This window comes from Cygnus olor, chromosome 6 (assembly GCF_009769625.2).
Source record: "Cygnus olor isolate bCygOlo1 chromosome 6, bCygOlo1.pri.v2, whole genome shotgun sequence".
In the NCBI taxonomy this organism is placed as follows: domain Eukaryota; kingdom Metazoa; phylum Chordata; class Aves; order Anseriformes; family Anatidae; genus Cygnus; species Cygnus olor.
In genome coordinates this window covers 11,017,793-11,045,541 of record NC_049174.1, presented here as the reverse complement: position 1 = coordinate 11,045,541, position 27,749 = coordinate 11,017,793, and the positions used below count along the sequence as shown (strand labels likewise).

Sequence of the window (27,749 nt, the reverse complement as noted above, 5' to 3'; positions counted from 1 at the left end):
TGGCATGCTAACACTTTGTATTACTTAAATTAAAGCAGAATTGCCAGTGGTGTTCAAAATTACTTGGAAAAAGAAATGTGTGGGTATGCACAATCATATGCCCTTAGCAGGTAGCATTCAACAGCAAATGCTTTTTTCCAATTTCCTCCTTTGTGGCAGCAAATTTTGAACTGAGATCTTAAAAACAGATTTACTCTTTAATATATTTTCAATAAGCTTGACTGACATTAATGAAGGCACAAGAAGACAAAGGGAAATAAAAAAATCACTTTACAGATGAAATTTTGCATAGTGTCATGTGAAAACTAAGTGACTTTGCTGAATTATGGAATTTAGATGTGGTTGGACACTGGGAGAATGAGCAGCAGGTTTGTGGCACATTGAAGACCACATTTGAAAGCACAGCCCCGTGTCTAACAAAGGTGACAAACACAGTTGTAGGAGGCTTTGCTTTTCTTGCACAGGCAGCACTAGCTCCAGGTAGCAGAGCTGGGGTGCCCTGTTAAAGCTGGCCTGCTTACATTTCTGTAAAGCAAGGAGGCAGGATTGCTTCTGAAGTTTGCCATGTATAGATTCTTTGTTTTTCAATAATTGTTCTCATATTAGTGCTTTTTTTCCCCCCAAGTGGTTGCTGTAGTGGTGTTATGCACCAAGTTTCACCTTAGAGTCTTTGAGGGAGAAAATGAGGTTTTTGTTACCCAGAAGTGATCCACCCAGTTCTGCAACCAAGGAAATAACCTGCAAAGTCTTACAGGACTATGAGTTTAGGTCTGAAACATATAGAGCCATTACTCAGATCTCTGTTACACTGATACACACTGTGCCATAGTATAATATTGCATTAATCATTGTCCCTTTTTTTTCCACAGTAGCACCTGAGTTAAAAGTGTAAAATTCTGTAGGAAGTCTTTCTGAAATCTAAATGCTATTTTATTTAAGTTGGAAAATCACCTACCAGTGAGAATTCGGTGTGATCAGAACGCTTGTTTCTTAACAGAAAAATCAGGCAGTTTAAATTAATGTAATTTTTATAATGGGCTTTCTACCAAGTATTTCAAATCAATCTCATTTTAAACTTAGGTATTTTTACTTAAGTGTTCCTCCTTTAAATGGCCATAAGGTAATTCAGTAAATCTCACATTTCATCCTGAAAATCAGGAAATAGCTACATAAGTGCAACCTTAAGGGTTTTTGATGAAATTTTGAAGTCTGATTTAAGGTAAAGCACACTAGTAAATAGCATAAATTGTCTGTGATTTGCTAAAGAAAACAACAGCCATTGTAATGCCTCTTCTCTTTTTTTAAGGTAATCTGTTTTAGCTTTAAAAGGGCAAACACTTTAGAAGGACAAGTTAGCTGTTAAATCTTTGCAAAAGCTTTTTGCAGTGGCCCTGCATGAAGACTGAGTGGAAGCAGAACACTGGTAAGGACGCACAGGTGATCTTTAATCTCCAAGCAAGATCCAATAAAGAGTGAAAGGTCTCTCAGTAGGGCAGCGATGCTGGCGGCAGCTGCAGAGCAAGATTGTCCCTGTGATGTTTACCCTGGCCTTGTCACTGCTGCGGGAAGCGGTGAGAAATCAGAGGGCTCTGCGGTCACAGCAGCGGTGCTCAGGGCAGCTCTGCAGATGAATCTCATCTGCACGCACTTAGGCTGGATCCGAAGCACAGCTTACCTCCCTCCTTTGGTATTTCCAGTGTCAGAAGTGAAGTTTCCCGCTCTGTACATTTCTGATGTGTCATTATAGCCAGTGTAAGGTGTCCCCCCTCCAATCTGCAGATGCTGTCTCACTGGGACAATGTTCTCCGTTTTGTTTCCAGACCAGCCTGGCTCACAGACTTGTGAATCGTGAAGGCTCGGTAACACAGCTTCCGCTCTACACATCTCCTTCTTTGCCCAACATCACGCTAGGACTGCCTGCAACTGGCCCTTCCAGCGTAAGTGATGGGGAATGCAGTCCATAAATTGTTGCTTGCACTGATTTATCCCTTAACCCACCGTGACATCACCTGTGCATTTGCAGGGAGGATCAGCACAGCAGGATGCTGAAAGACTTACTATCCCAACCTTACAGCAGCGGATCTCGTTATTTCCTGGCACCCACCTCACTCCCTACCTGAGCACTACAACGTTGGAAAGAGATGGGGGAACCGCACATAACCCTCTCCTGCAACACATGGTCTTACTGGAACAGCCAACTGCACAAACTCCCTTAGTCACAGGTGAGCACACGGTAGATAATGCACAAAGCCTGATATGCGGTCCCAGCAGGGGAAGGAGAGCAAGTGGCATCCATTGTTTTTTTCTATCTCTTGTACAAAAGAGATACCGTATTATCTATACATTCTGTAGGTTTAACATATAAACTTGCAGGATGTGTTTGTTCATTGATACATTGGGTGGTTGCAACATTTGCAAAATCAGAGGTTGATCACATCATCCAGAGGTAGGAGGAAGCTGCCTTCTCATTTTGGTGAAATGATAGTAGATAGTACTACCTGCAAACTTATGCTTTGCTTATGGATGTAACAACTTAAAGCTATATTGTTAGAGTTCTAACCACTGTAGATGAAAGTGGCAACAAAAATGTTGTGTCTTGTGATTACCTGTCCTGTTTATCACTGGTGGTTGCTATTCCATGTATAACAGAGGCACACATTTGCAAAATCGCAGATTAAGATACTGGCTTTTCATCATTATTATAAATGGCAAAAACATGGCAAAATCAACTGCATTCAAACAGATTGTATTTGTTTGTATATGTTACATTTGCAGTATGTTAATTGCTTTGAATCACTCCCTGTGTCATGTTTTCAGAATTAAGTACCTGTGGGAAGGCGTATTTCTATAAATAGGGCTGATTCAAAGCACTATTCCCCAGTAGGATGCATTTCTGTTTTACGTTGTGTAGTGCTGGGACAAAGGATGGTAAATTACAGACATGTTGATTTTTATTTCTTTCATTCAATTTCTAATGGAATTTTTTCAGGTGGTGAGGCCTTGGCCCAGGCTGCCCAGAGGAGCTGTGGGTGCCCCATCCCTGGCAGTGCTCAAGGCCAGTCTGGATGGGGCTGGGGGGAAGTGTTACAAGGGGGTTGGACTCCATGATCATTAAGGTCTCTTCCAGCCCAAAGCGTTCTATGATTCTATGAAGTTCTTGAGAGATGTTGATTGCTGAAACATTACAGCACTGCTGTCTGGTTTGGCTCATGTCTCATCTTACATTCAAATTCCAGGAATATATATGGGGTTGTGTTAAGCTTATAAACATGTACATATGAGGAATCTGAAGCATGGAAGTATGGTGTTTAACTCGTACTCTCAGAGCCTTGAGAGTGGTTTGTACAGTTTCCACAAACCTTTATGTAGTTTCCTATTGCCTTCTTCTGTCACGGTGGTCGTGGAATGATGAGGTTGCTCAGTCATGATGTGTCTCTTCACCAGTTGCCCTTTGCCCAAGGTCTATTGATGAAGAGTCACTGGGGAAGATTTCCTCTTATCATATCACCAAAACTTTTTTCTCTGTTCATGCTGGCGTTTGCTTTAAAGCACATGTAGGGAGTGCTGTTCTGTTTCCTATGCCACCTCTCTGAAAGCTCCCATCTGCTAACAGTGTACTGTGTGTGCTTCCAAGTGTATTCCTTCTAGTCCACCTGCTACGTGTGGCGTTTTCAGAGCAAGTACAACTTGTTACAAACCAACACTTAGGAGAAATATTCACTATACAGAAGAGCAGCAACAAGAAACACACGTTCCAGATGCAGCAACTGAACCAGAGCAAGCTAACACACGTGGTCTCAAAAGCCCTAAGTGGACTGGCTGCCAGACTATAGTCAGTACTTATAATTTCCTTGGAAGCAAAGTGGAGTTTAGTATTATTCTGTTGGTAGCCTACAGCTCTGAAGATAGTCTCCTGACTGCTACAAAATGATCCAGCACAATGGCGTGCTGTTTCAGTGCAGTTAGACATGGGAGTCTGGGGAAGCTAAGAGTCCCTACTGGACAGATGTTTGCTGATTTTGTGAGTTTGGAACTGTTTTTGCGAAGCTAGCTTCTGGATTTTAGCTGGAGCTCAATGAATGGTTCACCTTGAGTAGAAAGCGATAATAAAATCTGAGCAGTGTGACTGTGTCCCACAATAGAGCAGAATTCCTTACATCTGGCATTGCTCTTGCGACTGATTCCTCTGGATAACATCTCTCACATTGACATGTGTATACGGAGTAGGAACGTGTCTCCCTGGAAAGCCTTCACAGGGGGACTTTGGTCATTCACTTGGAGGCAAGTAGTCTTCGAAGATATCCTGTAGAGATGTGTAGGATCCCTTCCTCTGCTCTCTAATTTGAACTGTGCTGTAAGGAAAATGGACCACAGCTTTCATATATTCATACACACATGCACACATATATTTTTTTATGTATGTATACACACACACATTTATAAAATACGATACCCTTTTACATGATTCTTTTCAGGAAAGCAAAGGTTGGGAGAAACTCAGTAAATTGCCACAAGAAGAGAGGCTTTTAAATGAATTGAGTTCCTCCATGTAGGGCAGTCCTATGAATTAGTGGGACAAGGAGACAAGGTCCTGGCTGGGCCAGGAACTTCAGGTGTTTCTGAGCTGCTGCATTCAGCAGACTTCTGTGCAGCTTTTCATTTTTCAACTAAAGACCAGAAAGTGAAAGAGAGAAGAAACAACTTCCCCAGCCCTAGAATTGGGTCTCATTTTTGAATGTTACTGACCACTTGAGCAGATTTTACTGTGTTTTGTACAGTGAGGTGAAGCAAAAGAGTACTTTTATCCCAAAAGTGTGTGTAGCCTTATCCACGTTAGGGAGACAGCAGTTCACATCGGTGATGACTTTCTATCCCAAGGTGTAACTGGAAAGGTAAAGGCTTATCCTCAGCTCATCCACCCTTGGGTTTGGCTTTGTGTTGCATGTCGTCTCATCCCAGATATCTAAGAAGGTATGTCTTAAGAGAGCAGAGTAAGAACTGGCTTACCCATGAACAGCTAAAAAAAGAAGACAGTTCCTGCAGACATGCCCTTACCAGAACTCAGATAGGTATTTCACAAGGTAGTCATTCAAGAGACCCAAACTGCCAAGGGCATATGAGTAATGCCTGTCATCCCAAAATAGCCTTTATGTTTTTGTTAAGTTACTAGCATGACTATACAGGACAGTGATGGAAATAAATCTTTTTGACACCTTGTCCTCTGACTTATCTTCTTTCTCAAGACATAATGAAGCCTCGTGGCTCTCATGTTCCTGAAAGGCATTAATGTTTATCTAAGCCAAACATGGTCAGGCGTCTATCACATGGAAGTTTTCATCCCTAGTCATTTCTGCAGAGTAGGTATAGCACAGCCAAGGGCAGCCATGCTTCCATACATGATCTAGAGGAGAGAACCAGCTTCGTCATCAACCGTCGTCCTTCAGCACGTCTGGTGAGCATCCTGTAAGGTACAACAGCTCGGTGCTGCAGGGCGGCAGTATGGGCTGGTGCTGTCCTAGAAATGAATGCACTCACTGTACCAAGGCAAGCCATTAGACTTGAGCTTCTCCTCAAAACTACCACCGTGATCTAATTCATGTCATCCACTGAGCAATGGAAGGGTCCATAAGGTATTGTTGAATTTAAGAAATGAAATATTCCATAAGGTCTCTGAGTAAACAATCAAACAAAGAAATAGAAAGTATTATTCCATCCAATGGTCATTAATTGTTATCTGTTTTTTTTTTAAGGATGCTTCAGCTGTAAATGGCGAGGTGGCTGGTTTTAGCGTTATATATCATTGTCACCATCAGTGTTACTCAACAGTCGTTTTCTCCCTTCCTTTCTTCTTCCTTTTTTTCTTCTCTGCTGTTTTTTCCTCCATATTATCTTCAGACTGGTATCTTTCAGGACTGCCCCTCCATGCACAGTCTCTGGTTAGTGGAGAACGGGTCTCCCCTTCAATACACAAACTCCGGCAGCATCGCCCGCTGGGGCGCACGCAGTCTGCTCCCCTTCCCCAGAACGCCCAGGCCCTCCAGCAGTTAGTGATCCAGCAGCAGCACCAGCAGTTCTTGGAGAAACACAAACAGCAGTTCCAGCAGCAGCAACTGCACATCAACAAGGTAGGCACAATGCTTTTAAAGTCCTTCTTCCTCATTACAGCAACACCATTTTTAGCCAACACCATTTCATAGTTTCTTGTGCTGTAATGTATGTGGTGTGTAACTCCATAACTGATTGGCCTTCATCATTGAGCCTCTTTTTCATGATTTTGAGAAATATGTCAGCAAGGATGGGGTACGTGCATCACCACGGCGAGGATCAATACCTCTGTTGCAGGTATTGGAAAGGCAGAACAATTCAAACTTCTGACTTTCCAGTAATGCTTTTAAAAGTTGTCATTGCTTTCATTCATCCACATCTACATCTGTGTCAGTTTTGTAGCAGAGAGCATAAAATGCTGTCAGGGAGTATGGGGAAAATACCTAATGTGTATATGTTCACTTTGAACGGGAGAAGAATCAGTAATACGAATTTGAGAGAGAAAAGGTGAGGGATTTCAGGCATAACGCTAGAAAATAACTGAAAGTGAAGATATTCACATATACTGAGGCATTTTTCATTGAAATTACCTTTGGAAAGAGAAAAGCTGTTCCCATCTCCAGTCCAGATTCTTTGAACTGTGGCTCTGTGTAAAACATTACAGATTTCAATCCATTTCTTCTCCTAAAAATGAGGACAGTATTGCTGTGCATCCTGCAGAGGTTGTTTTGAAGATTAATTAGATACGGTTCAAAAATTGCTTTGAAGAAAGAAAGTGCTTTGTTTATTAACTTGTTTTCTGTAAATCACTTGGAGAACTTAGGTGAACATTGGAGAACACTGTTGATCAGCGCGCAGGTTTTGCAATTGCTGGGCAGCCAAAATGATCTGCTTGGGCATCCCAATATTATTGCTGAAGCTGAGACAGAGCTGCTTGGAGGTGATTGCTTCAGCATGCATTAAACAAGATAAAACTCTCCTGATGTTCTAGCCCATCAGAAGGTAAAACTCACCCTTTAAGGGCAAGAGATCAGATCACAAGCGGCATGGATGGAGCTATTGCATTTGACCCCAGATGAGGTTTTGTCCCAGGATTTCAGAAGGCAAAGTCTGTTAATGGACTTGGAACGTAAAAGGGCTGTGAGGGAAAGGTGAAATAAATCATAATCAGTGCAATATTTTTCTGGCTCTTTGGTTTGTACTGTTTTATTTCCAGTTGTGGCTTTCTGTAAGAAACAAGTCCAGTAGTAGGCTTCAGGTTCTGGTGGACAAGTAAGATAGCAGGCGTGCCTTTCAGATTGCTGCAGTTTGATTTATGGCGGAGGTGTCTCCAAATATTTTCACTTTTCCAGTCATATGAGAAAATATAACTGCTGAGAGCCGGATGAAAAATAATAATAATAAATAAAACAACTTTCCAGTAAGGAGAAAGAGACAGCTTTAAAGAAAGACACCCCCACCCCCCCAAAACTTTGTTTACGGACTAGAGCGAAGGCAGGATGATTACACAAGTTGCTGACGTCAATCTTGTACTTCTGGATCGTGGCCACTGTGCACCGCGTGTGCCAGCCCTGGACCTCATTCAGCCCCGCACACCGGGGCGGCGGAGCTGCTGTTTCCATGGACGTTTCGCTTACCTCCCTCCAAACACACTTTGTGTAGTGAGCCTTAAAACTAGGATCGTCAGACTCGGGGCGCTAGGTAGGGTTTCTTTGTTAGGAAATAAATTTCATTTCAGCAGTTTGTTTGTTTTAGTTTTTAAGGATTTCCATTGCCAGCACTTGCAAGCGTCCAAAGACTTCACAGTGACGTCCTACCGAACTCATTCAGGCTTTCACTGAGACCTCCCAGAAGCTGCAGAGCGTGTGCGATTCGAGGAGGCTGAATTTCAGCTTTGTTAGCACTGCGATGTATCACATCCATGGGAGAGGCGGGCGGGGGGAGCGCAATTAAACCAAATGCACAGGGGCAATTTCCATGTGTTTGATTTATATAAGCAATGAGTTAAAAGCGCTTCGGTACTAGCTCTGTATGTGTGTGGCAAATTTATCCCATGGGATAGCGTCCAAGTGCTGACATGGAAGAAGGCTTTTCCCAGACACACGGATATTTTAAGACCCTTGTGTGTAAGAGAGTGAGGGCACAACTAAAAATAATGTAATAGATTGCTGCCTTTTAATTATTAGCAGAACCGACAGCACTGTCTGTTAAGGTTGTGTTGTATTATTTCCTGTAAATAGTAGGAGACTGTTTTCAGTTGCTTGTGATTTTTCCTGAATTTAAGATTTTGGCCTTAAACTTTCCTGTTAGGTGTCTACATCAGATTAAAATTTTGAGGAGATTGCAGCCAAAACAAGTCTTGTTGTTTCCAAGAAGACAGCTAAGGAGAATATGTTGTTTTTCTCCCAGTTAATAATAAGAAGAATCATCTAGGGGATTTTGCTGTAGAGCCTTGGTTCCTGAAGCTTTGGAGCAGGAACTTGAAACTTGACAAATGGGGAAAAATGTGAGGAAAGAATGTGAGGACCTCTCTGTGGAAAATGAGGGGCACAGCCCTGGTCACCCGGTGCTCCTGTTGTCACCTGGTGGTGACATTTGCATTTGCTTTGAGGCGGGAAAAATAAAACACACGCTCACACCAAAAAAAAAAAAGCAGCTCCCCAAAAATAGGAACAAAAGAGACATGCATGAATAAAAAGAGCATTTTTGAAGTTGCAAAGCTGAGTGCATAAGCTAGAAAATGGGAGTAGTTAAGTTTCCCATGCAAGTCTTTTTCATCCTTTTTGGTTCAGTTTTTCATTATCAAGTGGTATTTCTTGTACAAGGCCCGGATCTCAGCGCACAGGAGAAGGGTGAGAACAAGGCTGCTTTTAGATGATGTGCTGCCTTCATTTGTTACACAAATTGGAGGGCACATAAGGAGCAACGAGTGGTTTGCTGGAAGGGGTAAAGAAGGGGCCTTAGGGCTACAGCAGCTGAACACTGCCACAGAACTGCTTTTCCCCCGCCGCAGAGGCGTGCGCTGCTGCGTGGTCCTTTTGCACACTTGCACCTGACCTCCGCCTATCCCTCGTTTTCTGAATGCCCTTTGCAGGACACGTCATGCTGACACAGGGCTGCTAGCTGCAGAGGTGTACTTGCACATGTAACACACGTGGTGGACAGATCAGCTGTTTGTTGTGCATGCTTTGACCATAATCTCTGCCTCGGCCACCTGTTGGATGGCTTGGAGCAGCTTCTCTCCCTTCCTGCCACCTAGTCCTCACAAATGAAGATGCAGTAATATTGATAGGGTGCTTGTGTGCTCTAGTGATGATCATGCTACAAAACCATACATGGAAATCAACAACTCCTTCAGAAGCAGGGGTTGATGCAGTAAATAAGATTCTGGGTAAGATACCAGATCACTTCTTGTTAAATGAGCTCTCTGCAACCTTTGATCTGAATGAGGCATGAGCCCTCGAAGAGTAAATACTAAACAGTCCTGCAAATAAAAGCTATACATTAACGCAGGTGCACGGGAGAGATGACCTTAAATTGCACCAGCAACACACACTCATGTCTCCCACCTTTTTTTGCATATTTAACATTCAAGCCTTGGGAATGTTGGTTTTTTTCCCATGGTCAGAGGAGCTTTGCTGGGGGCGAGGGGAATTGTTGTTTTGTTGTACAATAAATAATATGCAGCAGTCCCAGCATCATTTCATCTTCAGCGGCGATAATTCCTCTGCAGACTTCAGTCTCTTTTAAGATGCAAATGTTAGTCTTTTTTTTTTTAGTGAGAGAGAATAAACAGTGTTTTGCTGATGGATCTCGGTGGCATTGGAAGTTGGCATTCAGGGGGTATTTTGTTGCGATGGCCTTGTGGAGCCAGGGGAAGTCGGGCAGTGTTCTCTGGGTGTTTTGAGTTAAAAGAATAATTCTTCAGCATGATAGGTCTTGAAGCAGCAATTGCCTTTCTAAAGAGAAATATGCAAGTGAGATTTCCATAAATCATGTGCCAGAAAACTCAACTTTTTACCTTGCTGTAGTGAAGATGAGTGTTCTGGCTTTAGTCCACTGAATGTTTAATTCATGAAGCCTTCATAGAACAGATAATCTCCCTTTTAGTCCTGAATTGCACTGTTAAGCAGATTAACACTGAGCTTCTGTGGTCAAATTGTGGTTCTTCTGGGTAAACCCCCATTTTAGCACACTGTGCAAAGAGTGGTGTTTCTCCTGTTGTGGCATATACATGGCAATGTACATATGTGCCAGACTGCAGTGCCCTGACTTGTATGTGGTGCAACTGTGTTGGGTGGATACGTTTTTATTAACACCTAGAATTTAACCTTGCTATTTCCTGATGTTTTCTTTTTCGGAACACATTAACTGTTTAGCCTCAAGTGACTTCTGGAGTAGCTTTTAATATATAATGTTTAATTTGTACTATTGGAAAAATACAGCATAGGTTGTATTGCACAACATTCAGATAGCGCTATTGCCCTTCAAACAGTTTAAGGGAAAACTATTTTGGCGTAGTCTTTACTCATTTATCACTCAGTTTCCCCCCACACCCCCTTCTCTTTGCTTTCAGGCTGATTGATAAAGTAACAAAATGTTTTCATCTTCTTGAAGAAATGCCATGGCTCCAGGTGGCTTCAAGCACCCACACATATCTTTGGATATAATGTGTATTGAAAAGATCTCCGGAAAACCTCGTCCAGCATTCATGCTGTGTCTATCAATTGAATATGAAATGCAGTTCAGCAAGATGCGAGATGCTTGGGATTCATGTGCTTTGTGTATCTTTGCACCTATTACTGCATACATGCTATTAAGTGGTTTTGCCAGGAGCCATTGTTCTGTGGGGTGTTTGTAGCTACAGATCTAAAGATATGTAGACACATACCTGATATAATCAAGTCCGTAATTCCAATTCCTTGGGAGAGGGGGAAAAAGAAAACAGCCTCTGCTGATGCCAAAGTGTTTTCTTCTTGCTTCCCCTCCTTTTCACCTCCAGGCAGTCCCTGTTCTTTGATTCACTGCAGTTCGATCGTTCCCTATCGTCTAGGCACAGAGGCGAGCATGCTCATGGTCCTTCTAGCTGGTCGGCTGCTTCAGACAGTTATTTTTTCCTGCTGTCTCATCACTTCAGGAAGAAAGAAAAAAATGAGATTTTTCTAGGCTTCAGCTGCTGCAGAACATTCTGCCAGCTCCGTGCGTGGCCTATGCCCAATTCTGCCTCTCCCCATCATTCCTTATCATCTCTGTTTTCTCTTCAGCCTATGAAAGTTAAAATTAGAATTTCCTCGTTCTGCAAGGGGTACCTCATGTGGAAAGAGTCATCCTAGATAGCCAGAAGAGCAGGCTTGTATTGCCATGTGTGAGTGATTAATTCAAGCCCTCAGCAACATGTTTTCTTTTCCAGATGCTTGTCCACATGCCTGCTCCCCTACAGGATGCGCTCTGTCTTGTGCCTGCCTTCCTTTGAGCATCCCTGCCAGCGTACCTGCTCCACACCACCTGCCTCTCACTTCTCAATTCCTATCCATATCCTTGACTCAAGAGGGACATTTTTTTGGCTGTCTGTTTCAGGATGCTTGTGAGCTGAGCCTTTATTGTCCCCTCATCTTCTATTTTTCCTCATTTTTACCAAAGCTGTTTCTCCAGCTCTTCAGAGTTGTTCTTTCTTCTCTGAGTCTGTCCTCTTTGATCTGCAGAGGGAGGAAAGGGAGGTTTCCTCTCGGTTCTGCACAGTGGTCAGGGCTGAGCCAGAGTCTTGTTCTCCCTCACTTGCCTGGTTTCTCTCTTCCTCTGCTTAGTGGGACTCTCCGTGCCACCCACCCACACTTGTGTCCCCCACAGTGCGGCTTCCAGGGGGATCAGGACTCTGCGTGGTCGATGTTACCAGTGCACGGGAGGCTGAGGCTGGCTGGGTCCCAGCTTCTAACAACTGCTATTCTGCCCCGTTCGCCAAACAGGGCAAGTCACGCCACCCTGCTGGGCATGCTCTGCACTTCCAAGGATATAAACTGGACATTTATCAACAGTAGTGTTGTCTGACCTGCCTTTCAGCATGTTCCTGTCTGCACAAAGTTTTGACCAGCTGTACTTATCTGCCAAAGTAGAATGGGCTTTTGGCGCACTGTCAAGCATGATCTCTTTGAGCTTGCACTATCTGTAGATAAACCTGGATGAGTTGTATGGAAATGTGGTGATTTATCCTGAAGTTCAAAGGTGTGTGTGGTGCTTTCAGCCTCCAGCTTGTGTCCTTTGCACAGCAGTCTGTCTAGCAATGCTGAATTTTCTGGAGGACATGACTGTTGTATGCCCTCCAGCATGTATGCCCTCTCCCAAAGGACAGTTATTAATCTTGTTTTTGAAAGCAGTCCCTTCAGTGTTTCAAAATTTGTTCAGCAACCATTACCATGAGGAGCAACACCGGGGAGGTACCAGGTTCCTTTGTTGGAGTCCTAAAGTGAAAGAGAACTTGAGAATAGATCTAACTCAAGTTATAGTGGCACCTAAAGTCACGCCCAACTTTCATCTCTGTCAGCCTTTCATTGCTGTAGGAGCTTTGTCCTTGTGCAGGACCAGAAATTTCTTCCATAACTGCTTGGCTTCTTAGGAGAAAGATTCAGAGGTGCACTGTTTGGTCGGGGATGTCCAGATGTGAAGCTTTGCTGTACAATTTCATGGAAGTTCTCCAACTCTGCACATACTTTCCAAGGAGCTCTTCAACTGTCTTTTAGAACCAAACAGGTTTCTGTGGCATGTGTTATCTAAAAAGAAAATGTGTTAATTATATCCTTCTGGGACCTTCTCAGGCGTTTTTCTGTTGGTGACTCTTCATTACTCTGTGATGAGAAAACAGACATTTTGGCACGTGTTGCAGTATCTTCAAAATTCTCAGTGTCCTAAGAATATGTGACAACAGACAAGGTACCATGTATATGTACCAAGTAGACATGTAGTAATTACCTAGTAGACAGATGCCAACTGATCCCAAATTTTACTAGCAAAGAAAAGCCCCCCCTCCCCACTTTTTTTTTTCTTTATGAAACATTCCATGGGAAAATGAGTAATCCTTTCGATTTCCTTGTATTGGGATCTGACATCACTATGATCTTAGAATAATAGAATCACAGAATGGCTCGGGTTGGAAGGGACCTTAAAGATCATCTTGTTCCAACCCCCCTGCCATAAGCAGGGATGCCACCCACTAGATCAGGTTGCCCAGGGCCTCATCCAGCCGGTTCAAAATAGTTGCATCTTCTTCGAGACAGATTTTTTTTTGTCTACGTTTTTGTTTTCCTTTTTCTTTTTTTTCTCTTCTTTGAGTTTCAGAGGTAGATAAGAAACGTGGACAGCTGGTATCTAGTCTTTAATAATGTTTGTGAATCAAGATGTATAGTTACTTCTGTACTGAAATAGTTAGCTGTCCAAGGCTAGAGGCAGTGAAAGACAGTGCCTTCCACTTTGTTTTATGGTGTCGGTATGTGATAGCCAGAGGTGACAGGATTTGAAAATAGTGGAATAGGTTCATTGCAAAGGATAGTATAGAACTTGGTAAGGGAAGGAGTTATTTATGGTTTTTATGGTATTTATGGGTAATTGCTTACTATTTCAGATATATTTGTGAGCATTTAAAATGCTATCAACTTTATATTCATTGCCTTGCATGTAGATTACTGTAGATTTTCTTAACTTAATATCTTGGTTTTAACACAAGCATATAATCATAGAATTACAAAACCGGAAGATTTTCAGGGAGTATTAATAAATCTTGAATGCACATCATTGTAAATTATATGGCATATGTTCATAACAAAATACTTTCTTTACAAAATTGTCCTTTTAGAAGAATTGGGTTGCAGTAGCTAGAACAAGTGACATACCAAGAGATTCAGTTTATATTAGGACAGCAAAGTGAATGTTTGAAATGTCCATGTCATTGTCCACTTGATTTTCAGCCTTCATTGTAGCATTTTATACACGTGTTTTTCATTTAATTCTTATGTTTTTACAGGGTTGGAATAATTTAAAACTTCTAGGGAATTACACTGCTTCTCATTTCCATTAGATTTGACAATGACATTGTAAGTTATTTTCTCAGCAATTACTCACCTTGCATAGTTCATAAGTTCAAAAGGTATCAAGTTCAAAGCTTGAGACCTGCAATCCAAGCAGAAAAATGTAGGAGAAGATGGTTTATGATGATTTAATTATCTTTAAACCAGATTATATTCATCAAGCCTAAGCGAGCTTAAAGAAAACTGATTGAAGAGCTAACTTTAGCTTAACATAGTTTAGCTATCCAGTGTGTGTTACTAGTAATGCACCGGGGGAGATGGGAGTGGGGGGCAACCTCACAGAAATCCTTGAGAAGTTTTGATCACAGAATCATTTAGGTTCGCAGGGAACTCCTGAGATCATCTGGTCCAACATCCCAGCTCAAGCAGGGTCACGTAGTTATTATCTTCCAGTTATTTAAAGTAGTCCCCATCTACTTCTGTGTGACGAGGAGATCTGCAGCAGTCTACTTATTACAATAGGGCCCATCTTGGTCAGCTTGCTTATCTTGACCTAAAAGCTCTTGACTAACTCCAGACCCATACCAAAGCACAGGGGTCCACGCATTCCTGCTCCTTTCTCACATAAAGGACAACTCCCCCTCCTCACCTTCCTGGCCTGTCCTTCCTAAAAATCACATATCCCTTTATCACAGCACTCGAGTCATTTTTATTATCCCACCACATCATGGTCATGACCAGGTCATGGCCCTGTAACTGCAGACAGACTTCTCTTCCTCCTGTGTGGGCCTCATGCTGCATGCACTAGTAAAGAGGCATCTCAGAGAGGCATCCAAGTGTGCCAATTCCCCAAGACAGGCTTGAGAGCTTTCCTCACCAGGTGTTTCTGCACGCCCCTCCTACTCATGCCTGCACTCAAAGAGATGCCACTTCAGTTTGGTGCTGTAGATTGTCGTGTCATTTTTTCACTACAGTGGGCCCTTGACTTGACTACCCTGTCCCCAGCTGTCTTAGCTGCTTGTTGAGGAATCACTCCCTCCCCTGTTGTTTTTAGTTTAGGTTGGCCAGCCCGTCTAGTTAGGTGGATCTCATCTCTTCCAAGCAGCTGTTGGCTCTCAAGGAGCATTCCCTGGTTGCGGAAACTCAAACACTCTTGCCAACAGCAGCTGTGCAACCAGTTACTGATCAGTACAAAATCATTGCCTCTTATAACTGAGAGGGATGGGCTGCACTCACCATCTGTACTGGGGCTTCACGTGAACCCCACAGGGTTTTTGCCTCAAGCTAGATAAGATAAGGCCCCTCTGCATATAATGTTCCTTTCAGGAGATGAGACATCCAAAACCCAGTAATCCACAGTGCTAGAAAGCTGTAGCCCTGCGTCCTCGTCCTTGCAATCCCAGATGTTAAAAGAAGCTTTGAGCCCTGGTTTTGTGACATCCTCTGCTGTAGTTATAAACAATTTTGTGCTGTCCTTGGTGTGATACTTGCAGGCAATGAATCCTTTATATGGCCTTTGTATGCCTAAACCTGCTTAGTGTAACTTTGCTCAAGTCATGTGGCAGAACCTCTCTTCTTACATTTAGGGAAAAAAGGCTTAGTTTCAGGTTTGAGCCAATGTTCCTCAAAGAGTGAGTTACTTATAAGTAGTCAGTCCTTCTGCATGTGTTCAATAACCGTGTTTTGATTTAGCTTTATTAGATTTAAAATCAATATTGCTTTTCATACCAATGACCTAATCCTTATTAAAGCTCTGCCCTGACAGCTTTCAAAGTTCAGCAGTTTCTTTATAAGCGTATGAAACGGGTACAGTCTGAGCTCCTTTAAAGAAAGGAAATTGATTTATTTACCTCTGCTGGATTTAAAAACAGTACACATGTTTTTTTGCTCCAAATAAAAATCATAAGCAGTCTGAGACCAAGCACTGAGAATTTTATCTCACTGATATATTTCAAAAAGTTTGACTTGTGTGAATTACGGTGAAAATTATATTGTTCCCTTTTGTTTTAGCTTACACTTTCAGGGAAGCTCACTACCCCTAGTTAGGAAGGTGTGGTTAGAATGATGCTCTTCTTGCAGTTTGCTTCTGTACAGATGCTGTAAGTTTAGTGTTCTCAGTTTCTTCTTAACAAATTTCATGAGAATGCAAGTTTTGGAGGAATCTTGATGATGGTATCCCCCTTTAAACATAAAATTAGTGGGGTGATTCCAGAAGAAGCTGGACAAACAATGAAGCAGAAACCCTCAGAGGATTTGTCTCTGTTACTTTTTTTCAGGATTTTAATTGCTAAATGTATTGCTGGTTGTTAAGCTGCTTGTGAATTCAAGTAGCATCCGTAGGTCTGTAGGCTTAAGAGGTTCTGATTACTTTAGGGGGGAAATGAAGTGGAAACTGAAGAGCCATGATTACTTGGGGCAAAGAATTTCTCTGATAACTTAATGCTGAGGCTAACCTGGTGCAAGGGTTTCCCTTGCACTGTTGTTTTGGACAGTGTTTATAAGATGGGATTCACAGTTTCTCTTTTCATGAAGCTGATTCTTTGAAGAGAACACAGTCAAATTCACCTGTAATGAGTTACGTTTTATTCATCAATTAACGTCTGGGGTGTTTTCAGATAATATCAAAACCCAATGAGCCAGCTCGCCAGCATGAAAGCCACCCAGAAGAGACAGAAGAAGAGTTACGAGAACACCAAGCCCTTTTGGAGGAGCCATACAGCGACAGAGTCGCAAGCCAAAAGGAGGCCCCAGGGCTGGCCAACATGGTGCAAGTGAAGCAAGAACCCATTGAGAGCGATGAGGAGGAAGCCGAGCCACAGCAGGAGCTGGAGTCTGGGCAGAGGCAGGCTGAGCAGGAGCTGCTTTTCCGTCAGGTGAGCTCAAAATATGCTTGGGGCTCCTAGCACCGGGCTCCTTGGTGTTTGATGGAGTTTAGCAGCATCCGGAGTAAGGGGCTGAATCTATGTATTGCTATTGTGTATTAAAATCAGGACATTAGCCATCCCTCACCTCAGATATTTACAGCTGCTAGGAGTAAGTGTTAGAAATCTGTTAGTTACTGGTACAAAAACATGTCTGCAACAAACCCAAATGCCCAAAAAATAGTTCAAGATTTTACCAGCATTTTAATGGTGGATTATAATCATCATACGGGAACAAGCTACCCTTGTATGTATAGAGAGTGGGAAGGTTAGCACTAAACTAAATTGACAAATACAGCCCGAGCTTGCAGACACATAGCAAAGCATAGCAGCATGTTGTCTACAGTGAGGACAAGTCCTGGTGTTTATGAGAGTGCTGTATTTAGGAGCCTCTGGGACAGGAAGGTGACAAAAAGCCTTGCAAGGAAGCAGTGAAGTTACTTTGAAAAGTAAATCCCTACATTATCACAGCGACCATTTGGGACTTGGCTTTTTGTGACCTCTTTATAGTACTCTAAGGGAGAAAAGGTAGGGGTAAACTGCCTTCTGAGTATTTGGTATGGAAAGAAATCTGCAAGTAAAATCAGTGCCATCCTTCCCTGGAGTCACAATGTCAATTCAGAAGTCCCAGAGAAGAGAACCTGGGTCATATGCACAAAATGCAGTCAGTGTATTTGCAGCCACTCAACCGCTTTCTGTTTCTTTGGGAAGACAACACATATCTTAACATTTCTGAGCACTAAATACTAGCAGAGGATTTAGTTTTATTCTGATGTCTTAAAACAAACTGACTGCCCCACAGGAGGGCTGGATAAGGGAACAGGTGACATAGTGGTTTTCTTGAAGGGGATTCCTTCTTCAGTACTGCAGATCCCAGAGATCCCAGGTGTGTTCACTTTGGACAGTAAACACCAGAGGCATGTGGATTACAAGCAGTAAATCCAGTAACAACGCAGCATAACAATCTCCCAGTTATGTGGCAGTCTCCCATAAAACACCATTTGTGGTAGCAGTAATGAAAGTGAGAGGGTTGTGATTCTCTTAAGGCACCAGTGCTCTACTCATCCCTGCAGCCCGTAGCACTGAGCGCCTGACTGTACCTGGAGCCTTGAGTAACCCCTGCGTGGGATCTTAAGCCAAGAACAGATTGCTGTAGCCATGCCAGGGTGTAGCTCTCTGAGCAAATCCACAGCCCTTGGCTAGGGAAGGCGGACTGGTGCCAGGCTTGCAGTTGCAGTGTCTGTGAATCAGGTGCAAATTGGTTGCTCTGTGCAGTCATTTGCATCTAGCTGCTCGCTGCTGTCTCCCCGGCACTGCAGGGCCGGCTCGCGGGCCCCACGTGAGCGTCCCTGGCTGCAGCTCAGAGCCTTCATTTCCAGTTCCTTATTGAGTGGCATGGTCTTCATAACAGCACTGCCTTGAGGGATCAGTGCCATTGCCAACCATGCTTGTGCAAAGTTATTTCTCTGATTTATACAACCACATGTAGGCCTCGTTTCCTTAGTAAGAAAAAAGAAACACAACGTGACATACTGCTAGTGATGGACCGCAGGGGTACCGTGCCTCCAAAAGTGTAGCAGTCCCACCTGAGCAGTCTTAAATATGCTATGTCCTTTGCAATTGCTTTGCCTCAGAGAGGAGAGGGAACCTCGTTAGGCTGTAGTTTGGGCATGGTGAGCTGGAACAGCCGTTCTTTCTGGTCAGGAGCCTGTCCAGCTGATGGCGTAGCTCAGCTGAAAGCTCCCCCTTGTCCCAGGTCTGGTGCGTGGCTCTGCTCCATGCACCAGTGCGGTGCGGGGGGCATGGGGGCAGGAAGACGTGGCTGAACTGGGGGGACAATGGGGCTGTTTCTGCTGATGGTGCTGCCAGCGTGCACCAGCTTAAGGGCTGCGGGGTGAACATGCTGTGCTGCCTCTTGCCTGAGCTCACTCGAACAGCACAGATGTCTTCATTTGCTGCACGTTTGTGCTCGGTTATCAGGGAAATGGGTCCAAGCTTGCAGACTTCAAAAACCTTTAAAAGCCCTTCCATGAGGGCACCATGCAGACGTTCAGTAGCTGCCTCTTCTCCCCACAGCAAGCCCTCCTGTTGGAGCAGCAGCGCATTCACCAGCTGAGAAACTACCAGGCGTCACTGGAGGCAGCTGGCATGCCCGTCTCCTTCGGAGGCCATCGGCCTCTGTCCCGCGCACAGTCCTCGCCTGCCTCGGCCACCTTCCCTATGTCCGTACAGGAGCCACCCACTAAGCCAAGGTTCACGACAGGTAATGTTTTGGGGCCCTGGAAACTGAATCGGTGGGGCTGTGGTAACCGTTTTGCTTTATGTTGCGTTTTTCTTCCCTGTGTCCCTGCGAGGCCACGTGTCTGGGGTCTGAATCTCAGATGTGTTTGTGGACTCTGTAATATCCTGTTGTCTTTGAGAATAGCATCAGTCATCTTATGCCCTGTTGTGCTGCCTTTTCCTTCCCTAGAGGGACAGACACCCTATAGTCCAGACAGAAAATAAACTGCAAAAATCAATAGAAGCATAGCCTAGTACTTTAATAATATATCTCCAGAAAGAAAGGACAAGTCATATGCTGTGACAAGGCTGATTTACATGCAAGGAGGAGAGAGGCAATGTTATTGAAAAAGGACAGCATGCCAAACGCAGTATCTATCGGCTGTATTTTCTGCACCTTCTCCAGTCCCTGCGCAATCTCATGCCATAAGTTATCCAGTCTGGGCTCTGTGCCAGACTACCCCTCCTTCTGCAACATAATCTCTGCCCAGGAGTCTGTGCCTATAGGTTAGGAAAAGTGAGGCGAGTTGATTATTTCAAGTTGTCAGTGTGCAGAAACAGGCTGAAGAGCGTTTTCTTACCTGGTCAGTCTTTGTCTCGAAAGAAAATTATGAGTGCAATTCTCCATTTGTCTACTGTAAGCCAGAAATGCAAAAAAGATGTTAGTCTCCCCACAAAGTTTAAAGGTGAGGAATAAATGTTTTACTTAAGTCAGTGAGGTTGCTTAAAACCAACCTTTTTCCACCAAAATCCTTTCTGCTTATTCAGTAGCTTTAGTAAAAGTTAATTATGTGTAACTTTTCAAGTCCTATGTTAGGTGATTAGGTGGACTTATTTTGAAGTCCACCTTCTTCCCCGAATGTCAAGCTTTATTTTGTGAATGAACATTTTGCCATGTGACGTGTGCCCTGAGGAAAGGAGAAAAAAATGTTGCAATTAAGGGCAGCTCATGATTTTGTTTCTCTTTGGTTTGTTCATTTAATCTTATTTAACCCACTCTAAAAACATCATTAAAACCATCATTGTGAATTAGATTTATTTTCAGATACTGATGGTGTAGTAATAGTGATGCATTGAATCTGACTTTGTTCTTCAGCTGTTAGTTGCAGGTGGGAAGCATGTGCAATCAGCTCTGTAAAAGTCCAGGTAGTACCTAATTTTTGCAAATCAGCCCTTCAAGTCTCCATCTGCTGCTAATGTTTAAACATTGAATTTTAGCAAAACTACTTTTGTAATGCAGCCAGTTACAGCATCAAGATTGTTCTAGCTTTTGGCTTTTGCCAAGGATACAAAGAAGGGTAGTCCTCTGGCTCACAGTCAAACCGGATGAAACTTGAGCATCTAATACACTTAGACCCCAAACCTTGGTGCTTTGAAAACAAGTAAGGAAGCCTGGCCCTACTTTAAGAGATTATTCATTCCTTTTTCTTTCTTCCCTTTTCCTCCTCCGCTATTTAAGTTGCCTTGTCAATCATATGCAAGACTTTGAGCATACAGTAACATTTCCTACCAGAGGATATATGTTTTACTCAGATATGTGCCTCTGAATTTCATTAAAAATTACATAAGAATGTAACAGTAGGAATGCAGATTTTGAGAACAGTGCTGCTTTGGAAACACACTGTTACAGTGTTATGATTCATTTTCCTTAGAGGAAGGGTTAAAAATAAATCATTTAAAAGGTGGAATACTGCATTGCTTTTATATAGTACTGTACATTTACTTAATCCAGAGAGATATGAAAAATGCTTCATGTGCTATACCTGTTAAACATCCTTTTTGTGCTATTTATCCATGTCCAGACTCCCAGGACCTCATTTTTCCACTGCCTTCTATCTTGTGCAGTTCTCTGTGTTTGTGCTAGGTGAATGGAGGAGGGAAAACACAATGAACTGCTGTTAAGGGAGAAAGTGGTTTTTGGCATTCACTGGCAGTAGTAAAGGTGGAGAGTGTAAAAGGTGAGCTTCCTCTTGCCAGATTCATGGAAGATGGATGCATGGCAATTTTGAAGGAGGGTAAAATTCTATTTCCACCATTTTTCTTTATGCTTAGCAAACTTAAAACCTCTCCATGCTCAGGCCGTGAAACCTCTGTTTCCTTCCCTTTTTTATTTCCCAAGGAGAAGTTTTTCAGACAAGTGGAGTTCCTGTGTTCCCCACATGCATTCTTACCCAGGCAAAGCACCAGTTTAATTAACCAGCACTATTTGCTTACAGTGGCAGGAAAAAAAGAGCCTACTACTCCGGGCATGCAGGCACAGAAAGGAAAGGCAGACATCTCAGAAATTTGAGTATGTGTGCACGAGTTAGCTTGGTTCTGTTTTCTTGAAGTAGTCTACAGTGTGTCGGAGATTCTGTTTTTGGAGGTGGATACTAAAGCTTAATCACTAGGATTGAACTTTTCTTTGAAAGGCAGGAAATTAAAGCCTTGGGTATTTTTCAAAGCATGCGGTGCCAAAGTGCATCGGGCTTCTTTTTCACTAGGAGAATCCATCTGTTTGATAAGTGGCTGCGTTGGAGACTGATTCTAACACAGTTATGTGCTTTGGATTTCAGAGAGATTAAGATTTGAATTGTTTTGATCATTGTGTGAGAAGGCAGGATAAAACAAACCTTGTTCAATGGCCCTAATGAAGCCAGCAATGATTACTCCAGACACAAATGTGGCTCCTAAGAGATCAGTTATTGTCCAACAGACAAAGGAACAGTTCATCTCTTTCGTGTTCCGAATACTATATAGAAAGGGCTAATGCTTTCTCTGGACAGAGTTAGGACCAGACAGCTTGAAATTTTGTTTTTTATGTATAATTTATTTTCCTGTCTCTGTCAGTGAACAGTACCCAAGACTTCAAAGGTATAGGAAAAGAACAACATAATACACTTCTCAAACATGATGTGCATTACTGCACATGAAAGTGAAAACAGTGCCCTTCCTGACTTCTTCAAGCAGTCAGTTTAGTGTCCTGAAGCATGACATTTAATTTTCCTTCGTACTAGAATATAAAAGAAAGCTAGTCCTTGAACTTGCCCTCGCTAGCACAAGTAGCCTCCTTGACTTTAATGACTACTTCTGCGTGCACTGTTCTACGCACTTGAATAAAAGACTTCTCAGGTTAGGCCATTAATTTGCATAGCTCCAATTATCCAGTCTCTGATCTCCTGTAAAAAAGGTTCCACAAATTATTCTGATGTTCTGCATTAAAGTATTTTTCATTTCTGATGAAGGCATTTATTCTCTCCTGTGCAGAGCAATATAATTATCTGAACCTCAAATCATATGTTTGCTCTGCCAAGAAAGGCGAGTTGGTTATACTTTAGTGCTGACCTTTAAAAACGATTGTTCTCATGTCTTAAAGAGTATTGCTTCCAGGATCACTTAATTTAACTTGTAATGGCCAAAGTAGTTTAGTATTTTAAGCTCAAATTATCAAGTTTTCCTTTGTGCGTGTGTCTTCATCTGAGTGTCCCCAGCCACAGTAAGCAACTTGGAGCATTTCCCTTCTTTCCAATGGTTTAATGTTTCAGTACAGAAGAACTTCACTGAGACATTGCTGTTATCAATGAGTTGTTGGGAGTGAGGAAACTTTATACCTCAACTGAATTATATAAACCCCACTGTAGTGCCCATTAACTTAAGAAATAGGGATGAGTAGGCATCCTACCACCACATTTTCTGAAAACCTTTTCTTTAACTATTTGTCTACCTTAACTTGAGTAGGCTGTTAGGAAAGTCCATTTTAGATGTACGCACACGTTTTAAACACACCTGCAGCTTTCCTGCATTTGTGGATGCAGATGAAAAAATGGGAGGTCACTGGCAAATCTGCTGCACTGCAGGAGTCACAGGAGCAACTGAAGAATGTAAGGTCAATGCAAAAAGCTAGATTTTCATTTGTATTTATCTCTGGTTTGATCAGTGTTGTCTTCTGCCCTACCAGTATTACCAGGCACAAACCAGGGAATGAGACAGAGGCTTTTAATCTGGCTAGACATTGCTTTGCCTACATACCTACGGTTACATCGCGATGGTATTACAGTAGTTACTATTTAAAGCTCAGAGACTTGAGAAAAACACCTTTAAAAAGAAACACAGATTGCAGCACAGATTCTCATCCTGACTCTTTAAATAGTGTTAGACCCCTTCCAGCTTTGCAGTGCAATCAGTATAATTCACTGTCAAGTTGTGCCCAGCTCCCAAGCAACGAAAAGATTTGTCAGAGCAACAGGATTAAGCATCGTCTGGGAATCCAGGAGGCAAGCAGAAAAGGCTGCTTAAAAAGTACTTGTAACTGCTTGGAAGGGCTTGATTTTTCCTGAAACTCATGAAGGTGTGATATGAACTAGCCTCAGATTACACATGACAGTATTCTTACTTATTCCTTGTTCTGAAGAGTTAATTTTAAAATTTGTAGGCTGTGGGTAAATCCCCGCATACCTGGCTTTGTAGCAAGGTACACTTAGAGCAATGCTTGCGAGAACGTCTCAGATTCAGGATTCTGGCTGGGCTTGTTGTTTTATCGTTTTGCCAAAATTTGAACAATGGTAAGTTATGGGTGTATTCATCCCGTGCTGTGGTACAGTCTGTCTCTGGCAAGGCAATGCACATGCCAGTGGCTGTGCCCTGAGGGGGTGCCAGGGGTGCGCCCAGCAGGGTCAGCAGCTACCCGGTGACCGACTTGCTGCTTGTACTTCTTTTTGCTTAAATTCATGGCTATTTTTTGAGTGTGAATATGTATGTTTAATATGTACACATGCACCGTTTGCTTTAAATCTGTAATGTATAATTGAAGTCCCCATAGATATGTTTGGAAGCCAGAGAAGACAGAACCACTTTTCGTGGTTTAATATCAGCAATTTAGCCAAACCTAGTGCAGCCCCATGAGGGTCTAGGAAAAGCCTACATGGGAATCTTTGTGCTAACAAATACTTTGCCAAAGTGCCTGACATCCCTTGAATATGACTTTCCTTCAAAACTGAATTAACCTCAGAGGAAACATGTGCAAGCGTCTACAGACCTTGTGCCAGTTTGAATAAACTGGGGAGTTTTGGTGGGCAGCCAGCCTTACCACTGGTCCACACCTTTGCAGGTGGCGTTTACAGCACTAGGCTTTGCCCAGCAGCTCCTGATGAAGTTTGATGGTCACTCCAACACAGGAGACCCCTACAGAGCTCTGCAGCACAATCTTATTTAACTGAACTTTGGCTAACCCAAAGTCAGTCAATTAACAAGCGCCCTGTTCCCTTCCTAGAACTGAAAACGTTGTTTTTTTTTTCCTTGCGCTCACCTACAGCAAAGAGAGGAACTGCCAGGCACCTTCCCTAAGGGGGAATAGCTGAGAGTGTCAGTGCCAGAGTTTGCTTCAGAGGGGAAGGCCAAATTTTTCAGCGGCAGAACATGCCTACACGCAGTCAAAAGGTGTGATTCCAGCACCAGTCAGACTAGCTAGCGTGGGTACAGGCAGCAGCACGGAGCTCAGCTCCAGGCTACGTGTCCATGTGTGTTCTCAGAGCCTTATTTTACAGGTCTCTTTGAACTCCATGCAGTTGCAAATTGTGCTGTTTATCAGTACTTGAACTGCTTACGTGAAAGCCAGCTCAGGTAAGCCCCGCAAGCTGCTTTCACACTGCCAAGCACAGCGTAGGTACGCTCTGGTGGGATTTAGGAGGAGCAGTATGGGCTGGAGTGCAGACCCTTCAGCGCTGGGTCTGGGAGAAACTCCCGCCTTCGCTGCTAATTCAGAGGCTTTGGATTCTCTTCAAGACCTTTCACTTGCCTGTCTATACTGTGCTTTCGGACAGGCACTCCCTGCAAGAAACCGTACCCCTCGAAGCCCCCTTTTCTTCTGTTCTCTGGAGCTGCTGGCTGAAGGGAAGGACAGATTTAAACATTTGACTGTGTCTCTTCTACTTGAGTGCAGAAAAGGTCTTTTGTCACCAGGAGCGCATGGCTGCGGAGGAACTGCTGGTTCTGTTCAGTGGAACATTGGCTATGAAATTGTAGCTCCCGTTCCAGAAACGTACCCGGGCAGCTCCGGAGCATGAAGCAGTCTCCTACGCTGTTGTCATGCCATAAATACTTGGTAATGCAAAGGGATTTAGCTGCTTGACTCCCACGTTGAAATGAAGCAACACGGCTAAATACCTACATATCGTGCTGAATAATTATGCCCAAGTGTGTGCTAATAGACTTAATTAGTATGTTGTCAAATAATGTTGATGCAAAGACTTCAGCACAAACTATTTTACGAAACATAGTGCCTGCTAATGACTTATTCCTTCTGGTTTTTAATCCTAAGCCCTAGAGTCATTTTAGCAGTAATTATAAAGGTACCCAGTGGACAAGTTGTAAGTCAGCCCCCCTCTAGATCATGTTCCTGCGCTGGCACGCCTGTACTCGTACCGATGTTGTCATTTGTCACCTCCTCCTGTCACTCTCACAGCTTCGGCCTGCAGTGATGGTGGCGACTGACTCATTTCTTGTCTCTATCTGTTGAGGATTTCTAATGGAAGGGATCGCTGCAGGTCTGGTTCTGTTTCAAAGCAGCTGCCCACCTCATTTCCCAGTGTCTCGGATTGTCATTTCTTAGAGCTCTGTGGTTCCTGGTGAAACACGCGCTGCCTTTGTCTATAAGTGTTCTCTTGAATGCAAAGTGCGGTAGACCAAAAAAAAATAAGTTTTTTTTTTTCCATACATCTGGCAAAGTAGTTCCTTTCACTGAGAGCAATTTTGTAACCTCTGCTGCAGGCCTTGTCTACGACACCTTGATGCTGAAACACCAGTGTACCTGTGGAAACACAAACAGCCACCCCGAGCACGCGGGGAGGATCCAGAGCATCTGGTCCCGGCTGCAGGAGACGGGTCTCCGTGGCAAGTGTGAGGTAATCCCAGCACTGGCGGGGAGCAACTGGGGGGCCTGCGAGAAACAGCCCTTGGGTTTGCCTGCCCGATCCAGCTGCTGGATGGCAGGCAGCTTCAGGGGCTGATTTTTGGGATGGAAGGTAGCGTGTACACCCAACCTGCAGCTCGGACTGATGATCGCTACCTGGATGTGCAAACTTTATGCTGCATTCCGGCCTCAGATTTTTATAGCTCCAGCTGTTGGCAGTGTTTTGCCATATGTGGCTTAAATTTAATCCATTCCTAGATGACTGTTTATGCTCGTGCGTTTGCATGTCAGGAGTGCGTTTCTAGCGATCCGATTTCATTGCATTGCGATGACTGTTACAAATTTTGTGAAACACTGGAGAACGCTCTTGCCTGATATGAACTGTACTGTTTGCAGTGAAGCTGCTTATGTAATTTTCGGCCCTGTTCCCTGTAAAATGGAAGTCCCTATCAAGTGCTGAACTTTGAAGCGGCCAAAAATAAGAGCACAAACTGAAGTAACCACGTCATTTGATATCGCTCCAATCATAACAACAGGAGCTGTGGAGCAAGAAGTTTGTATTTCTGTGGTTTAATAACTTTTTTAATACTCCTTGATAATTAATGATCAACCTACAGTGAAAATACTGTAAGAGGAATGAGGGTAGGAGGATGTAACTAAACACTGTTCCATCACAGGTGCTTAAATTAATTTTATTGGACAAGCATGTTTTAAGAGCAAAGCAAACTATGAGAAAAGTTATTAAAATAAAAGGAGTAATGATTAATATTTATTAATATTCATATCTAATAGGAATGATAAATTAACAACAGTGTTTGCTCCTCTGTTCTTTGATGCAGTGTTTGAGGGGACTGCATCACGCTCTAAATTTGAGTTATGTCAGCATCTGGCTAGAAATATTTTCTGAGCAATCAGAAAATACATCCACGTGGTGGCAGCATTGCCATTAGATAACATTCCCCTGTTGTACCCTTATTTATCCCTGAGGAGAGCAAGGAAGAAATTCAAACCTGATTCTGTCTATGGAGATCCATTTAATTGAATTTTGGGATTATGCTGTCTGACAAAAAAACAAGCACCCCACTGCTGTTTAGTTCCTCTGTTTAGAAGTAGTAGTTAAATTGTGCAGTGCTAATTGTCCTGTCTCCTAGATTTGTGCTATAGTTGTTCTATAATGTATGAAGTTCTTCATTGTAGGATCCCAAACAACTGCTCTTTTCCTTCCATTGTTATTCTAGGTTGCTCTCACCGTAGGAGTTGGTTTAGATCTTCACCTCCTTTCCACCTATGTTTCCCTTATGGTGAAATTCAGCCTCATCTTAACTCTTCTTTTCTCTGAAAGCGATGAATATGTAATGTTAGCTTCCTACCTCGATTCCTATTTCCTTCTGTGAGGACTTTCTTAAAGGTCTGACCTGCCATTTCAGGATAACCAGCCGTGCTAAATGCACTTGCTGCTCTCTCTGGTTAGCTTCCCTGTTCCTTTACCCCCACCATCTCCTACTCCTGCCCAGACCTGCATGAAAGTTTTTCTTTATCTTGTCCCACAGGATTTGTGGGCACAGCCTTTCCCTCTTTCTCCATCTCCTTCCTGCCTCCTCA

General features: G+C 43.1%; 1 protein-coding gene across 26 annotated transcripts in view; it reads left to right on the top strand.

Moving 5' to 3' along the window:
• HDAC4 (histone deacetylase 4) overlaps nucleotides 1-27,749 on the top strand; it is a 250,075-nt gene that overhangs the window by 178,154 nt on the left and 44,172 nt on the right. For 19 of the 26 annotated variants that reach the window (XM_040560759.1, XM_040560762.1, XM_040560774.1 and 16 more), the window contains 6 exons: nucleotides 1,821-1,937; nucleotides 2,024-2,222; nucleotides 5,896-6,125; nucleotides 16,676-16,933; nucleotides 19,058-19,244; nucleotides 26,006-26,139. In XM_040560759.1, coding sequence (XP_040416693.1) covers nucleotides 1,821-1,937; nucleotides 2,024-2,222; nucleotides 5,896-6,125; nucleotides 16,676-16,933; nucleotides 19,058-19,244; nucleotides 26,006-26,139 — 1,125 coding nt within the window. The remainder of the gene's footprint in view (nucleotides 1-1,820; nucleotides 1,938-2,023; nucleotides 2,223-5,895; nucleotides 6,126-16,675; nucleotides 16,934-19,057; nucleotides 19,245-26,005; nucleotides 26,140-27,749) is intronic. The other 7 variants (XM_040560768.1, XM_040560772.1, XM_040560770.1 and 4 more) reach the window with 1 other exon arrangement.